Source organism: Apus apus, chromosome Z (genome assembly GCF_020740795.1).
Source record: "Apus apus isolate bApuApu2 chromosome Z, bApuApu2.pri.cur, whole genome shotgun sequence".
Classification (NCBI taxonomy): domain Eukaryota; kingdom Metazoa; phylum Chordata; class Aves; order Apodiformes; family Apodidae; genus Apus; species Apus apus.
This window is the reverse complement of record NC_067312.1, coordinates 3,521,116-3,539,176: the sequence shown is the minus strand read 5'-3', so window position 1 is coordinate 3,539,176 and position 18,061 is coordinate 3,521,116. Positions and strand designations below refer to the sequence as shown.

Below are 18,061 nucleotides of genomic sequence, written 5' to 3'. Positions count from 1 at the left end.
TGGTGAAAAGTTTCTCCCCATCTTTTATGTATGCCCTCTTTATATTTGGGGAGCATCACCTCAATTGCCCAAAATGTCTAAACAAGTACAAGACCAATTTTTTATTTTATTTTTTTTTAATGCAAGTTTATCTTTACTTCTTCCTTCCTTTTTTATTCTTTCATACTTACCATCACCAAATCTCGTCTGAACAGACTGAGCTGAAGACATTCAGAGCAACCATGGTGAGGACAGGAACTGAAATTCTATTCACTGAGATCCCCATTTCTCTCCTCACCAGTATTGTCTTGTCTCCATGTCAGCATTAAAGGTGAATATGCTAAAATATCACTCTACCTTTTTTAGAGATTCTTAGTGCCTGAAGTGTTTTGTTGTTGGGTTTTTTTTAAAATTAATAATACATTTAATACTTGGCATGAAATATGAACTAAGCAGTGAACTTGAAATCATATAAACTGATCTCTGACAGGGACCATAGGCTCAAGCTGCCCTTATCCTTTTGTCTCCTCTGGAAAATTAGAAAAGCATTTTCTCACCTCACTAGTGAGGACACAATCATTAGTGATTACTATGCATCAGTGGCAGAAGGCTTGTATCAGTAAGACGATTGCCATCTCTCTAGTCAATACAGCAGATACAACACCGTGTTGGTTTAGATTATTTGCCTGGATTACTCCATTTAATCCTTCAACAACCAGTGACTCATTTCTGATGACTGCTTATGCTGTTATGCAGTGTTAATATTATAAAACTTGTAAACATTTGCTTCAGGCTGAAATCTGGTAACTTGGATTCAGTCTAGAAGCATTTTTTTTTCCTATGGTAGATTAAAACAAAATCAATTTCACACAAGATGCTTATCAGAAAACTAAAATTGATCCAGCTGTCCTGGCATAAAGAATGTGTCTTTCCTTACACTGTTTTACCCTGAGATTTGCTATAATCACCCTGCATGCCCTGTCTATAACTGATGGCATTTCCTATTAGCATGTAGCTCACAGAATCTTATTCTTTCCCATCTCTTTCTGTAAATATTCGTATCATGAAAGAGACAGAGGGTCTATCTATTAATGCTTCAGAGCTTCTGCCTTGTGCACTCATAAAAAAATCACAGAAAATGGGCAGAATTTTAAAGTCTGGCAATAAATATCTGAGAGATGATATAAACAGGGATATGTAAATTGAGCACTGTACATATGGCTTTATTATAAATCTGATATTGGCAAATAGCTTTTACTCATGAATTTTTGAAAACTTATTTCCTTTAAAATCAGAGAAACCTAATCTCAAAATTATAGAGTCTTAAAAGCAAGCATTTATAAGTTGCTAGTCCTCTTAAATCCCAAGGAACTCATTAAAAATGGGTAAACATCACTGACTCCATTCTATAAAGCAAGAAACTGAGGCAGAGGGAGGTAAAATTATCTCAGAAATACACATTACAAAACTGTGGTAAAAAGCTGTGGATAAAGGCACACCCGTTTAGCCAGTGACAATGAGAAAGACACCCCCATTCTTGATGATTCAGGGGAGTTTCCATGACTAGTTCCAATTAGGCGCTTAACTGTGATGAGATGGATCCCACCTCCTTGGCAATCTGCAAATTCACAAAGAGACCCAAGCACCACCATGCTGAGCCCTAAAGTCTTGCTTCCACCTGGACCCTGTGCTTTACTGTCCAGGTGTTGGTATCTCCTGAGGTTACTACAGTACAGAAGGATGTGCCTCTGACATGCCCTGACAGCACATCCTGTCCCACATCAGGGCAAGAACTAAAACCATTCCTTTCCCCCAGATCTGGGCTTCTCTGGACAGAAAACACAATCAAGCAAGCCAGAAGAGAACAACTGTTCAAGGTAGCCAGGTCCCACTGAGGAGGGAATGCCTGACCACATTGCAATGCCCATCTGCTGCTCCACCTTGTCAGCCCAGGACCTCTTGCTGAGTTAGGCAGGTCCTGGCTCACACACCTGAGTTAGCCTAAGGTTTTCTGCCCCTGCAAATACTCTGTCTACTGCTGGATTGCTCAGAAAGAGATGTGGACTCTGCAGAGTCAAACTAAATGCGGGCCAGACTGATGGGTGGAGGAGTGTCCAGTGCTCCTCCAACATCATGCCTGCACAGTGCTTGTTGGAATAGTGCTCTCAGCAGTAAAATTAATGGGGCACTCACACAGAAATTACAGCAGCAAACCTCTGGGCTGGGGGCTGACAACATGTGCCAGTGGCAATAGGCTTGTGTGATTCCAGGCAAAGCCAGCATTCCTTTTGCTCTTATGGGGTTTCTTTTTCCCCAGATAGAGAAAAACATCTGGTCAGGCCCAAAAATATGAGTTTAAGGTCTTTTGAGGTCTAACATGCGTACTTTCTTCCAACTCCCTGAGAGGAGGTTGGAGCCAGGGGGGTCAGTCTCTGCTCCTAAGGAACAAGTAATAAGACAGGAATAAATGGCCTCAAGTTGTGCCAAGGGAAGTTGAGATTGGATCTTGGAAACAATTTCTTCCCCAGAAGGGTTGTCAGGCCCTGGCCCAGGCTGCCCAGGGCAGGGCTGGAGTCCCCATCCCTGGAGGGGTTTCCAAGCCGTGTAGATGTGGTGCTGAGGGACATGGGGCAGGGGTGGCCTTGGCAGGGCTGGGGGAACAGTTGGACTGGATGATGTTAAAGGTATTTTCCAACCAAAATGATTCTGTGATTCTGTGAAACTAAAGGTAAACAGAAGCTGCTATTGGACCATACTCTTTCATCACCCTTCTTCCATCAGTTCCTCAGAAGGTGAAATTCACTCCATGGAACACAGAATTCCCTGAAGAAATACTAAACATCCCAGAAACATGGATAAAGGACAGCAGATACCAACAGGCCTGGCAGGTTTGTTTTGTATGATTGGGCCAATTATTCTGTTGATGTTGCAGTTTTGACTCTTCTCTGCCCCCATAGAATTGTCAACGGCTGACTCCAACATACCTTGAAAGTATCTGTGGCTCCTCGTTCGAAGTTGTTTGACCTGTTTTCTAGGATCATCAGTTCAGTTTTTCCAGTCTCTCCGTAAATCTGCATGAAGACTTGGGCATTGGTGCCTGCGGCCCGCACGTCTCCAGTGACTACAGACACCTCGTAGTTTATCACTAGTCCAAAAATAAAGCAATTAAATTAGCAGAGAAGCTCAGATAACAGCACTCCCAAGGGCTCAGCTTCAAAATTAAATTACCTTGTCTTAACAAATGACCATGCAGCTGACCATTTGCTCTTATCCCAGCCAAACGTGAGATAACACAGCTCTTCACCGAGGACTAACCTAATAGTTTTCCTTTTACAAGTATTAAGCCAGTATCAGAGGGCTGTAAAATAGAGCCTTAAAAGGGAATTTCATTTCAGTATCAGCTATGGAATGGTTGAATGGTGTCCTTAATACTAAACAAGGGAGGGAGTTACACAGAGCAGAGGAAAAGCACAGCATCCTTTCTCAAGTTCCCAAGGCAAATTTTAACAGCAGCCTTTAAAGAAAATTAATCTACAGATAAAAGTCAAACAGGCAGTAGGGATTTGGTCTTTTTTCTATCAAAGAGCTTCTCTCTTTCCGGCAATGGGGTCACACAGACAGGGCAGGACATGTGCTTGTGCAGGACCAGTGCAGCAGGGCAGGTAAATATGAAAGAAGCAGAACCCATTGATACTGCAATGAAGCAGCACAGCTCCTCAAGCTGTGCTGCACTGCCCAGAATGTGAATTTTTTATATGATCTCATGAAATGGAGACGGAAAACTCTGTAATATTTTCCCACCTGTTGGAGAAAACCAGACAAGAACAGAATCATTTGCTTTGCTTAGCAATATAAGCTCTTTGGGACAGGGACATTTTGGTTTTGATATCTAACCTGGCCCTTAAAAATGCTAGTAATGCAAACTCAGTCCTAGCTATCAACAAACAAACAAACAAAGAAACAAACCAGCAAACAGAAAAGCCCACAAACAAAACAAAGCACACATTTCTCAACATGTTTTATCTCACGTTTCTCAATAGGCACAATCTCACTTGGGTAGACCTCCACCTCCACCCTGCCATCAGCCTCATCCTTGTCGAGCCATCGGTTGCAGGGGAACATGTATTGCCTTCCCTGGACTGGAACTGTGATCTGGACACTGGCAAGGAACCAGCCAGAACGGAGACCCACGTTGTCATGTCCGATCAGTATTCGGCTGATCTTTCAAAAAGCAAACAAAAAACAAGAGGGCAGAAAGAAAAAACAAAACAAACCACACCAAAACAAACAAACAAACACACAACACGACAGGATGTGCCTAATATATAAAAATCCCCTTCCCTGTTTCTGTAAATAATGTATGTGTTTATAAACTTAGAAAACTCTTCTCATGTATGCTAGACTGCTGATGTTACAGTTGATACAAAATATATTTCTTAACACCCAATGCAAAGGTCAGAGATTCTCCCATCACACTCAGTCCTGAGTGTTATATTGATTCTGAATTCAGACACTTAAACAAAATGCACAGCCACCTGCAATTAATTCTTACCTTCCCAATATCCATCATATCTAGGGTAAACTCATCTACTCGACCACGTTCAAAATAATTGCCTAGATCATTATCAGAGACTAGGAGAGGCTCTTTGCTGGAGTCTGCTTTTTCACCATAGAGTTTGATGAAAACTTTGGAGTCTGAGCTGGCACCAGGGATATCTCCAGTCTTCACACTGATGTGGTAACTGACATCTAAAGTGAGATTAATGTACAAAACACAGATAGGTGAGTGGCATTTCCAGTCCTCAGCCAGGCAACTGGCTTCCAACAGTTATAGGAGCAGGGGTTCAGCTACAGATACAGAGAGGACTTTGTTCCTCCATTCCATGCACCCAGCATCTTAGGGCCACACTGGATAAGCTGTCACACTTTGGAGTTATTCACCAAAGCATAAGAGATGCAATAGTCACATTAATAAGCAGAAAATATTCTGTACTCCTCCCTCTTACTGTTAGAGCCATAAAAATGAGCTTGGTCAAATGAGGTGATTTCACTTGTTTGTATACTTACAATTAAATTCAATAGCTTTGACTTTTTTTTCCAAAACAAAAAAGCATCTCAACCTGAGCTCTGTAAGAGTTGTTTTCTAAAGAAAATTGTTGCATTGGAGTCCCAGTTCTCCAGAAAAGGACAAAGTAATCTTTTTGGTGATTTTCTTCTGGGAACACAATGTTATTTGAGGGAATTTACTAAAGCAGTGGCAATTCAAGGTCCTTCAGAGAAAGCTACACAAGAAAGTAATTTTCAAACAAATCACAACACCAAAAATCAAAGTTTCTTTCTACATTAAAAGGTTGCATTTATTCTCTTTTATGGAAATTAATCCCATTCATAAACTAGGATTTAAGGGTCAGAGGCGTTTCTCCCCTCCCACACAGTGACCTACTGCAGCTTCTTGCATAAGAATGGCCAAAAAAGCCCAGTAGATTTACTGTGAACTGATGTGAATCATGAAGTGGAATAAAGCAAGTAAACAGGTGCACACACAGCTTAAACCCAGACTTTCTTTTTTCCAAGCTAAACTCACTTTTTAGCATTGGTGACTCCCCAGCAGGCACTAATTCTCGGACAATCTGACCATCATCCTCATTTTTGTCAAGCCATCTAGTTTACAAAGAGAAGTAAGTTATCTTTGATTAATTGGGGCCTGTGAGACCTTTCAAAATCTAGGCTGCCTCCACACATAGTAAAAATCCACACCATAGTAAAAAGGACATTTTTGCAGGACTCTCTATCTCTGTTAAGCTTGCAGAAGCTTGACCAGACCCTACAGCATTCACATTGTAAACCTCCATTTTTCTAAGAAAAGAGATGATGAGAGCCCTGCTTGCAGAGAATAGGCATCTGCTGTGATGTCCATCTGTCTGGAAAGCATAAACTCCATAGCCACAAGTCATTCCTGGAAATGGGCAGGCTCAGTCTCTTGAAAGCATTAACCTCCATTGACCAGAAATACCTGCAGTCTTTATCACTAGCTGCCTTGGTTACAACCTTCATAGCATCTAAATTACTAAACTCCCCTCCTCTAGTTTACCATCACTTTTCTCCTCCTTTCAAAGAAGATTATAACACATTTTTCTCCACCTGGATGGGGCTGAATTAAGTTGTTGTCATTTTCAGGGCTGAGTATGTGAATGCAGCTGGAACCAGCAAAAGGAAGGATTTCCTTTGTTTCTCAACATTAATCTGATGATCTAATTAAGAAGAGCTGGGCACAAAGCAAAACCTAGCATGATCTTAAGGGAACACAATGTGAAGAAAAGTGGAGGGGAACCATGTGTAACCTTCACAGCTGTTCTTTCAGCCTCAGGGATTAAGGAGTTACAGCCCCAACCCCATTGTACACCACACAGCACCACTGTATGACAACAGCATTGGCCCTGGCAAAGGTTTCTCACTTCCCACTTCAACCCCAGGCTGCTGCAGTGCTCGGGATGTCCCTGTAAGACTATTGCTTGGGGTCAGGTTCCCCACAGCCATGCACTGGGGACATTTCAACCCCCAAAACATCCTGTCATGAGAACGGGCACCATTCCCAGACAGGCTGTTGTTCCCAGGTACACACCTATCTGCAGCAGCATCTTTTGCAATTGAAAATTACACTTAAAACCAGCAGGTGTGAACAAAAGGACAAGTGGGCAAGCTCTGGCAGGTCATGCAGGGCATTTAAATAGCTGTAATAATTCCCAGAGCTAGAAAGAGAAAAACAAATCCCCAAGAAACTGTTTCTTTTTAAAGAAGGCTGCACAGCTATGAGACTGACATCAGAGCATGGAGGACCTGCTCCCGCACGAATACATGCAGCACAGATGCACTGCAAGCACCCCACAATGCTGCTGTGCACACTCTCCTTGGCTGACCCTCACACCAAACAGGAGGGAAGTTCACTCCACATTCCGTTTTCCATGCCTGGTTCTTGTCCTGGTTTGAGCCAGGATGAAGCCAATTTTCCTTTTTACTGATTTTTTTTTTCTTTCAGTGAGCTTTCTTTTAACTGGCAACACTCTGTTCTAGCTCGGCTGATAAGACACTGGAATGTTTTTCTAACTGCTGGGGCTTCGAGGTGGCACCTTCACTCTGCCGGCTCAGACACTACGGGGAGATCTGTGACCCCCCCGTGGGAGGCTGAGTTAGACAGACAGCAAAACTGGCCAGAGATGTTCCATTCCATAGAGCTACGTAAGCTCAGAGGAAGGTCAGAGATCACAGAAGACACCTTCCTTCCTGCTTCTTCTTCCCTTCTCTCCTGTCCATGGCCGGTGTCTGGGCAGGACTCCGTCCATCCAGCACCCTTGACCCCAGGCTGGAGCTCTCCTGACCCTCATCACTCTCTGCTTTCTCCAGCAGCAGCTCCGGGATTTCTCGGGACTGTTCCAGCTCAGGGGAGTGTGGTGGGAGTTGCTGGGGGTGGGGGGAGGTGAGAGGTTCTTGCACATACCTGAACAAATCTGTATATAATTGTATATATTTTCTTATATCATTCATTAGTGTTTAATTAAAGCTGTGCAGTTTAGTTTTCAATCCAGCCAAGTCTCTCTTTTTCTCTCTCTCCTTCCCTACCTGGGTGGGAGGGGGAGGGGATCGAGAGGGTTGTTGTAGGACCTGAGTCAAACGGTGACAGTTCTGCTGATGAGCCAGCACACATGGAAACCAGAAAGTTACCCTCATAACAGATCTGGGGACACAAATAGATGCTCGCTGAGCACTGATATCTCTCTGGTAGTAAGCCAGCACAGCTTGTCATCAGCAATTGGACTTGCCATGGTGACTAAGAAGTAATCAGATATTTTGGAAGACCGAGGATGAGAGGTCTTCGTTTCATGCATGTGAAGGAACATTAACATTTTAGTCTCCTCCTCTCCCTTCCCATCCAACAGAAAGCAATAAGCACCAATACCCATGCAAAAAACCCAACACAAGGAAAGCAATCCAAACATGTGCTGGAGCCGGCCTGTCCTGGAAGCACTAGCAGCCAAGTGCCCGTGCACAAGAGGTGCATACAGCCCCACCAAACAGGCACACATCTCCAGTCCCAGCTGCCCTCTAAGCTTTAGCAGGTTGTCAGGTATGCAATCTACCCCATATTCATCCCTTTCACTTGCCATGAGGAGCAGAGAAATCTGTGGAGAAGACCATGAAATTGATGGCAGGAGTTGAGCAAGGGTAGAGTGCAAGAAGGGCAGAAGATGAGCATGCCAAGATACCACATTACCTTAAGAAAGGAAGCCTTTATTGATGGTTTGAGGTTGGGGGATTTATTTTTTTTTACCTGTTAGAACTGGTCCTTAATACCTTTGTATCATGTAGTTCTTGACGCTGGCTCGGGAGTCACATCCTTGGATCCAATGGCTATGGGATCACATCATCCCAAAAGTCAAGATACTTCTGTGTGCATGGATGTTAACTGGGAGGACCTACAAAATTTAAGCCTGAACTCCACCACCTCAGAACCACTGACTTCAGTGTGCCCTTCAGGAAGGGCACGGGGTAGACACACTTCTGGTCTCCTGCTGCTGTTTTTGTGTCCCGCAAGCTGCTGTTTCTGCTACTGGTGTACATGCTGTTGTTTTCTACCACCTTCACCATTACTGATGTTCTAGGGACATGTGGGATGAATCTGGGTGAGCTGCTTCTGTGCCAAAGTGGATGGATGAAAGTTCATCCCGCAAGAAACTGATCTCTTTGTGCAGCAAGGTGAATGCAAACTGCTTCAGCAGTGAGGACAGATGAAAAAAAAATATAATTAAAAAAGGAGAACACACCCCTAGATAAAGAAATTCCCTCTGCCAGTGTTGGTAGCTACTGATGGCAAGAGGAGTATGTCTTGGACTGGAGGAGGAAGAGGGAGGTTTAGGACCAGAAGTGGCTTAAGTGTCCTTAGTTCTTTTCAGCCAAGAGAATAGCCAGAAGTGGCACAATCCCTGTTTTCTCAAGAAGATGACTTTAACTAGTGGCAGGAAGTATCTGGATGAGCAGTGTCATTGTGCTCCTTCCCTTCAACACACACGCTGCAATAGTCTGATTTACTTCTCTGTAACTCCAGTAGCATTTCACTGAGTAGCAGGTTGCAACCAGGGGTTTATAGTCCTAGGCTGAACTCAAATGGGTTGACACATTATATACACATCAGGATACAGAAAATAGAACATTTTTTTCAGTATAGTGCCATCAAGTTCCTAGTACAAAAGACCTGTTTAAAATATTTAATTTTACCAGGCCTTCCATGTAATTTCAGTGCATGTAACCCACAGGCCACTGTGGGTTTTGCAGGGATGTAGAAATGTCCCATATCACACACTTTGTTCTAAAGGGATACTCTATGTCCACCAGCCCAAAGAGGACGTAAATATGACATGAAAGCCACTTTGGAGAAAATTTCTAGAGGATCAGAATAAGGGAAGCACTGGAAAAAATAGCTTATAACATCATACTTAGCATTTGAAATCCAGCAGATGATAGGCTGTGTGCAATTAGAATGATTAGCATATCTATTAGATCCAGACATATGTATTTGTGTGTGTGTTTAAATATAACCTATATATATACATAAAAGCATGTAAAATATATAGACATTTCAGTCTACTTTTAGGCAACAAAATGAGGTTTCTCTGAGTCCTTTGTATGATGAACACTTTTGGCATTTGATTGAATAAACGTTCTTTCACAGGAGCCTCTTAGTACATCATCCCATTCATGGTCTATCTGTTGTTCTTCAGAGAATTAACGATGTTCCTTATGCTTTTGCTGCCAAAAAAATATTAGAGTGGTGCAGTCCATATTCTTAGGAAAAAAGTAATGAAATATCATTGAAGATTGCAGTGGAGCTGTAATGATTTATAGCATACAAAATTCTATCCTATCACAGACTCATGACTTTGCCTGACTGAAAATTCATTTCTTTCTGGGATATAAATATTATGAAAAATAGGCTATTTTAAAGAATGCCAGGTAGTCCATTCCTGGACTTCCATTGAGCCTTGAGGAGAAAATGAAATCTAAAGTACTCAGTTCTGAGATTCAAAAAGGTTTGGCTCCAGCTCTGGGGCAAAAGGTTGAACTCCTTCATTTTGAACTTTCCAGAAGTATTCATAGTCACCTAAACCACACCAGGCATTGTAAGGTATAAATTGTTCATCTGTGCCTCTGAATGATCCAGTGTATAGTCCCTAAAAAGCATGGATATTATCACATTGTGTGGTCATAAGGAAGTAATGGGGATAATACTGCAAAACACCCAAGAGATGTAATTCTCCAAATAACACTCAGAGAAGTTACTTGCATTTACTTCTTGCAAGCACAGATCAAATTATTGCTTTAAAAATATCTGGCTCTACAAAGAACTACAAGCCATACCCTTCACAGCCAAAGGTTTTAAGAGCTAAAAGCACAGGCCTGGGAGTCATTATTTTCTGGTGTTCTTCCTGAACCTGACACAAACTCACAATTAATCCACTTAGCTTCTCTTTATCTCTGCTAGCTCCTTTGTAAAACAAAGAGAGCTCTTCTCATAGAGCTCTTGTGACTATCAGGTAATAGATGTTCCTACAGAGTCATAAAAAAGCTTTCAAATGAAAAGACAAAACATAGCCTTGTATATGAATATGCATATAACAAGAACAGAGGCATCAACAAGTTATATGCAATGAAGATGTATAAGGCTATCCTACAGACATCAGCTCTAGTGGAAGCTGGTTAGCCAGCTCTTTGCTGTAAAAAAGAGTACCTGGTCTACACATGCTGGTGCAGCCTGGTATTTGCAGAGGTAAGAAGCCTCTGAAGCTTTCTGCACAGGAGAGATGTGTTTCTGCTGGAAGGCATTTTGTCCTGTAGCTGGCTCACAGTAGCATCTAAGAGGGGAAAAGTCAATGGACACAGCAGCAGCAGTTTTTTTCTCAGACCATACAACTGTGTTGTGTACAAGAGGGGAAGTTAATCAGGTCTTGGAATTAAAGGCAATGAAAACATCAGCATGTCCACCGACTGGTCACAGACTGGCCAAACAGAACCAGAAGTGTCCCTGGTGTCCCCAGGATGGAGTATCTAGCTAATCTAGATGGAATTAGTTCACTAAAAAAAAGCCACCCTTCTTGGCGAAGTCTTGTTCAACATCTTGGCTGTGAAGAAGCAGGTGAAGCAGGCCTCTCTGAGCACCTGCCAGAGCAGCGAGCACAGAAGATGTCCTTGGCCTACAGGACTGGAAGGGAACATCCAAACACTGCAGGTCATGGAAACATTTATCCCTCACATGGAGGATGCAGTGGGTGAGCACCTTCTCCCTCAGATATCTCCAGAATCCATGACGACACCCGTATACTACGATGATGCCCCAGTCTCTCAGGAGACACAGGCACCAAAGATAATGAGAGGGAGCAGCTGTCCCTGTGTTCGGAGGTGATCAGTCATGTTACCTTCTCAATCTGAGAGGAAGAGATAATGCTGGTATAAGGACAGCAAATAAAGCTGCACGAACAACACTGATATAACTTGGAAAAGGGACATTAAGAAAGGTAAGAAGAGTGGAATTCCATCACTTGTGACTTTCAGCCTGAATGCACCCCATTAATATTTTGTGGATTAGGTCTTGGGTTTTCTTTCTCTCTCCTTTTTCAGTCTCTGGCCTAAGAGGAATGCCCTGTGGACCCACAGGTGTAAAGCTTAGGGGAATGGGGTCATCACTCCAAGCTGAGAGAAGACACTCAGTTAAACAGTCAAGTGAGGAAACAATTAAAATGGAAATTTTAAAATGAGCCAGCTGCACAGTGCCGTTAGACACAGAAATATCTCTGAGGAGACTAAGCAAAACAGCTCTTCACATGCACACTTCATGTCCAAGAAAAAACCTGCCTCCCTTGCTGGCTTCACCCAGTAAAACATACGGTTGTTAAATGTGCGTCAAAGGCAACAACGACACCATGGTGGTTTGCTCTTTGAAAAGGGAGAGGCTGGCTTGCTATTCACAACCAGGGTGACACTGCATCTGCTGCTCTGTGCTGCCTCCCAGGTGAGTTTGCTCTTTGATGTGACATGGATTTAGCAATGCAGAGGGGCTGGGACTGGCTCCTGTCTGGTGTGTGGTTGACTCCCCTGGTTATAGTGGAGTCCTTCCTGATTTACAGTGACAAGAGACAACTGACCAGCACAGTGGTTTCACATTTGTTTGCAATTTTAAAATAATTGTGTTTGCTTTTTACAATTCCACTTGTCCCCAAGGAGATGACTTTTTAGAATGGGTACTGGATGTTGTTAAGTGGAGCTCAGTGGACTTCCATCTTACAGGGTGAACGTCCTGAAAGGGCAAGTAGGACTTTACAAGGACACTGAACTATGCTGTTAGTCTCCTATGTTTTCATCCAGTTCTCTATGGTTTGTGCTGCAATGTTGAGGCAGACCCTAATTAGCGCCAGGACACATGGTTCACCTCATTCCCCATGGGTTGCCTCAGTACAGCACATTTCTTTTGGCCACTTGGTTGTCTAGGAAAGAGATGAATACATTTATAACCCACACATAGGGGTCAGTTACAGCCCTCTGCTCTACTGCTATCTCTGTCTGCATGATATGCATTTCCATTCATGCAAGGAGCTCTCAAGATGGCAGCGTAACAATTTTGCATTCTCCCAACACAAAAAGCAGCATCCCATTGCTCCTGGAAGGATGGGATGTGCATGTCAGGGACCAGAACCTCATCCCACACATGCAATGGATTGCAGAGCATGTTTCTCAGCAGATTGCAGTGTGTCTTTGTGCAGCAGGCAACTGCAGTGACACTGGATGGGGTAGTGGAAGGTTGTGTTTTACCTTTTGGTAAGTCTCAGAATTCCTGAGCTAATTGAGACGTTCACAATTCAGATTGCTGCTCATTTGGTAAGGGGAGTTAACGTGTATTAAACCTCCCAATCCACATGCTTTGCTTTCAGGCTTAGCAAAAATAAATTAATAAATAAAAAGGATTAAACTGTGCTCAGAAAATTCCAATCATGGAACAACAGCTAGGCTCTTCGAAGTCTGACAAAGGCATAGGTGGAGGCATAATTTGCAAGTGTCTTTTCCAGTACCTGTAGCAGGGGAATTCCACAGCCTCACTTTCTGGCTGTCCTTCTTCCCTCACTATCACTTTGGCAAGGTACCAGCCACTGCTTCCTCCTTTGCCATCATGCCCTATCCTCACTCTCCTCACCTGCTTCAGCGTTACTGCTTCAACGAAGAATTCATCAGCCTTTGAGAAGAAGAAAAAAAGGTAAGGTAATACTTCTCCTTAAAAAAAACAACAAATAAACCAAATTTATTATTGAAATCAAACTAACAACATCAGCGTGCTGCAAGATAATTCTTCACAACATGAAGGAGGAAGGATGAATTAATTTACCAAGGAATGAATGCTTGAATGTTTGTGCTAGATGTGCAACATTAGGTTTACCGCATTTTAAACCTCACAAGTCATTGCATGCCCTTCACAACTGTAAAAAAAAAAAAAAAAAAAAAAAAGAAAAAAAAAAAAGTAATTTGATTATTAAGAAGTTCATACAGAGGCAGGAAACTTATGTTCAAATCCCTGCACAGGTATCAGCTTTCTGGGGAATCCGAGGCAGGTCACTTCAGATCAAATCCACAGAGGTATTTGGAGGTACAGCTCAAAGACATTATCCCAGACTGAATTCAGACGTGGACCATGGAGCACAATTCAACCCCAGCCGTTTCCTGGCATGCAAGCATCGGGCCAGGCTGCATGGGGGCATTTCCAGCTGCTCCATGAGCTGTGTTCAGAGTTTGGTGTGAAACTAACACAGCAGCTAAATACTCTCAAGAGCCCACAAGGGATATGAATTTTATGGTTTTGTTTGTTTGTTTGTTTTGGGTTTGTTTTTGTTTGGGGTTTTATTTTTCCCCTGGAAAAGGGCTCAAATCACTGGACTACAAAACAGCCCAATTGATGATCCCCCAGGACCAGAGAGCTCTGCTTCCCAAGGTAGTTCCTGATGGCTGAAGGAAAAGGGATGTATTAGGAGGAGTTACTCCCCCTGGGAATCAGGCCAGAAGGGTATCTATGGTGCTCGTCCAGATGCAGACACAGGTACAGTAAATACCTGTGTAAACACACAGTGTATCTGAATCCCAGCAAACAGGCCTGACTGCTGTGGTTACCATCTAGCTGAGATGCCTCGTTAGGTAAGAGAAAGCAAACCAAACATGGCAATTCATTGGTTCTTCATCATCTCCCAGAAGCCCTTGAAGCACATATGGTGGTAACATATATCCAGAGAGCTCCCAGAAAGCGCAGTGGCAGGGCAGCACATAGTTAAATATTTGAAATTACTGAAACAATCATAATTTGTCCATCCTTTAGGACTCCAAACTGACCTTTGATATAAAAGCAACTGAATATACTATCACTGGTTTAAGTATTAATGATGGGCTTACATGCATGAACAAGTAAGTACAAGCTCAAAACCTGCTGAATTGGGGATTTAAGAATTAAAACCTCATTGGGTCCGTCCAAGTTAGTGAAGTCTCTTTCCTTAGGCTTGTTCATCCTACTTATTGACCGCAGATATAAATTAATGAGTAAGTAACTAAAGGCAACTGCAGCAGGGCAAATATCTAATTTAGAGGCATCTTTAAATTTTACCTTCTATGCAGCCTGTTTGCATCTGCAAGCAAACTTTTCAAGGTAAATTGGTAATCAAGGTACTATTGGTTTAAGTGGCTGTACATTAGAGGCAACCCTGACTTAGCTACATTTCTTTTTAACAGGGTATCTGAGTTAATCAGTGTAGATATACTCATTCAGTCTCTTGAATATATGAGCTCTAAGTTTATCAGGAACAATCTTTAAACAGCTTCTAATTCATTCACCAGTCTTCAGCTCCTCAAGCCGAAAGGGCAGTTTTCATTAACAGATTCAAGTTTGGTTTATATCATCTGGATACTATTAATCACATGAATTGATTTCCAAAATTATTGTGTTGTTTTGTTTTTTTTTTCCCTTCATGCAAGTTATTCAATAACTCATTTTTTGGGAGTAAAAATAAAATAGTCATCAACTGAGTTTAAATAACTTATGTCTTCTGTAAACCAAGCAACTTTTTTCAGGAACTCTGTCTAAACAGTCTCCAAACCAGCACCAAAACAGGACTTGTTTAGCCACCATCGTGACAAAACAAGACTTTGCCAAATGACAAAATGCTGTACTTCACACTTTGAGCCCACCTTAACAATAAAAAATCTGTAATGTAAAAGCACAAGCAAAAATACGATGTTTGCAATGTCCAGCAGAATGAACTTTCCCACTATGGTAATGCCATGTTTTTCCATAAACAGGTCTTACAGGCCCAAGAAAACCTTGATGAAAGTTCTTTTACAGTCTAAAAAAACTCAGAATTCAAAAGTCTGGACACTCAAGGGCAAATCTAAAGTGTTAATGCATCTTTCAGAAGCCTAAATTCAATGGTCAGTTTTGAAAACATTGCCTTCTTTTATCTTCACTTTCTTTTTGTTCCAACTCTTCTATCAAATAATGACACAAAATATGGGAAACACGCAGGGTTCTCTGATCAGATTCTCAAAATCTCCCCCAGGAGATACCGATTACATTCTACCAGTTTAAGTTGGACCCTAGAGATCTGGATGTTTCTCATAATGGAATATATATTAAGTAGGTTGGCCCCATAGATCAGATCAGCACATTATTTGCTTATTAATGCTGCAAGGGCTTGAAGTACATTTCGACCTCTTAGTTGTCTCCAGCTTTCCATGGAGCAAACTCAGTCTTCAGTTTGGAGCATTTCCACTCCATTCAGGACACGGACATACAAAACATGATGAAAAATAGATAGAAAATATTAAATACGATATTTTTTTTTTCTTCCTTTGCCCCATGAGCCAATTTTTCCTGCATCAAATGGGGAGGGAAAGGCTCCCTCTTTTCTCAGAAGATGGACAGATTTCCTGGAAGCCTTCCCCAGTCTGAAGATGGAATTGCAACAGTCAGTACTTAGCTGGTGAGCGAACCAGGAAACTCTTTATGAACAAACCAATGTCAAGTGAGGGCAGGCTGTCCCTGGCCTCAACCTCCCTCCAGCTCCAACCTGTCATGATGCTCTGTGGACATGATTTATTTCTCCCTCCTGCCCTGTCCCCAGGCTGGCAAAGAAATCAGTCAAGTTTACAAACGCTTATCTCAAAATTAAAAATCATAAATAATTACCATCACACACACTTTCAAACCAGTCTTAAGGAGCTGCTGTGTGAACTTACATTGCCTTTTTCAAATTTATTGACAGTGTTGATGCAGTTGTAGAGAACTCTCTCTCCTGTGTCTCCCTGGTCGCCGATGAGGCAGACAAAGACGTTGGCATCTGTGCCACTCCCACTTACCGTGCCAGTGCAAACTGTCACCCGGTACTTTATCACTGTGGAGGCACAAATTGATAAAACAATTTCAGCAACACAATTAATTACCATTCAAATTTACTGCCTTTTCCAAAGGCTTGTCATTAATTTTGTGTCGGCACTTCCCGTGGGCGCCTCTGATGACTTTTACACCTCCAGGTTATTATCAGAAAAAGGGAAAAAATGTAAATTTAAAGAAAAAAATAAAGCAGGAAGGCCTAAAATATTAAGAAAACATATAAAACCCTTTCAAAGAAGGACATAAAAATGCTGCCCACCTTGATAAGGCTTCATGAGCTGGAGTGCATAGTTTCCTTGGGACCCCAGTTCTCCTATCTCTCCTCCTGCCTTCCCAAGAAGGTCCTAATGATGGGGGTCTTGTAAAAATGTGTTTGGAGTAAAATGTCATTTTTGGCATCCAGGGGCATAACAGGGGCAAAATTATTCTATTCTGTGATAGCAGGCAGAAAAAAGCAGTTTAAAAGGGCTGAGCACAGACTCTTTATGTTGGATTTATGGGGCAGGAAAAGCCCAGGTGGCCCCATCTCCTCAGGATCCTCACAGTGCAGGAGTCTGGGCTGTGTCTCGCCTCCTTGTCACCTTTGAGATCTTTATTTAGGATTTTGCTGATAGATTTTTGAGCTGCTGCCTTCTCCCCCTTTTCTCTGCCCCCCATCCCATTGGGAAAGGATTTCCAGAAGAACTTTCACGACAAAGAACCAGCCCACCTTTTCCTCCCGGATTGGGAAGGGACAGGAAGAAATGCCTCCACCCTCCCTCCCTGCAAGCACAGCAGGCGGGTGCTGCATCACAGCTGCTCCTCACGGGAAAATGCATCTGAACTCCAGCAGCCCTCTGCACAGCTGATTAAAAATACATTCCAGAACCAGGTTTATTTACATTTTAATAACATCTGCAATTACAATTACTCTTCGTCTGCTCAGGAGCCGCTCAGCTGCGTGCAGATCACTCGGTTTGTTGGAAATTTCAGAGAACAGGGGACTCGTGGTCTACAGAGCATGGAGCCTCATTAGGAGCTTTGGTGGAAATCAGAGAAGTCCCAATGGCCACCTTGAGATATCCTGCTCTCCAAAATTCTCCCTCCAAGTGTCTAAGTCTTTCAACACAAGGTCGAGACAGGTGTGACCACTTCAGGAAGCCAAAAGAAAATTCTGCGGCTTTCCTTAATTAGACCTTTAGTTTGAGCATAATTAACTCAAAAAATACTTCAGATTGCTCTCGTGTGTTTAAAGGCACTAATGCTGTTGCACGACTGTTCTGTGCAACTTCCTATAGGTTTATACATATAGCTGCACAAATGTACATGTAATTAAGAGAAAATCTGAAAGCCTCAAATTATTTTTAAATTCTAGATTGCATCTCAGCTAAGCTTGCTTTCTGTGAGTATCCCCTCAAACCTGGCATTTCACATTTTAAAGGAGAATGGAAAACAACTACAATTATTTTTTTTTTTTTTTTGGGGGGGAAAAAAAAAAAAAGAAAAAAGCTCTGGAAACAGTTGTGCTGTGGCCACATCTCTCCCATCTCCCACCACAGAGAAATCTGCTCAGAATAAGAGTGTGGGATTTCTGTGGCTTCATGCAGCTAATGATGCAGGCAGAAAATACTGCAGAGA

At 42.4% G+C, this 18,061-nt stretch overlaps 1 protein-coding gene across 1 annotated transcript in view; it reads right to left on the bottom strand.

The window, feature by feature from the left end:
* LOXHD1 (lipoxygenase homology PLAT domains 1) overlaps positions 1-18,061 on the bottom strand; it is a 154,790-nt gene that overhangs the window by 80,138 nt on the left and 56,591 nt on the right. The window contains exons 13-18 of the mRNA XM_051642711.1: positions 16,291-16,445; positions 13,092-13,252; positions 5,564-5,640; positions 4,532-4,728; positions 4,008-4,200; positions 2,964-3,124 (exon numbers count right to left, since the gene is read on the bottom strand). Coding sequence (XP_051498671.1) covers positions 2,964-3,124; positions 4,008-4,200; positions 4,532-4,728; positions 5,564-5,640; positions 13,092-13,252; positions 16,291-16,445 — 944 coding nt within the window. The remainder of the gene's footprint in view (positions 1-2,963; positions 3,125-4,007; positions 4,201-4,531; positions 4,729-5,563; positions 5,641-13,091; positions 13,253-16,290; positions 16,446-18,061) is intronic.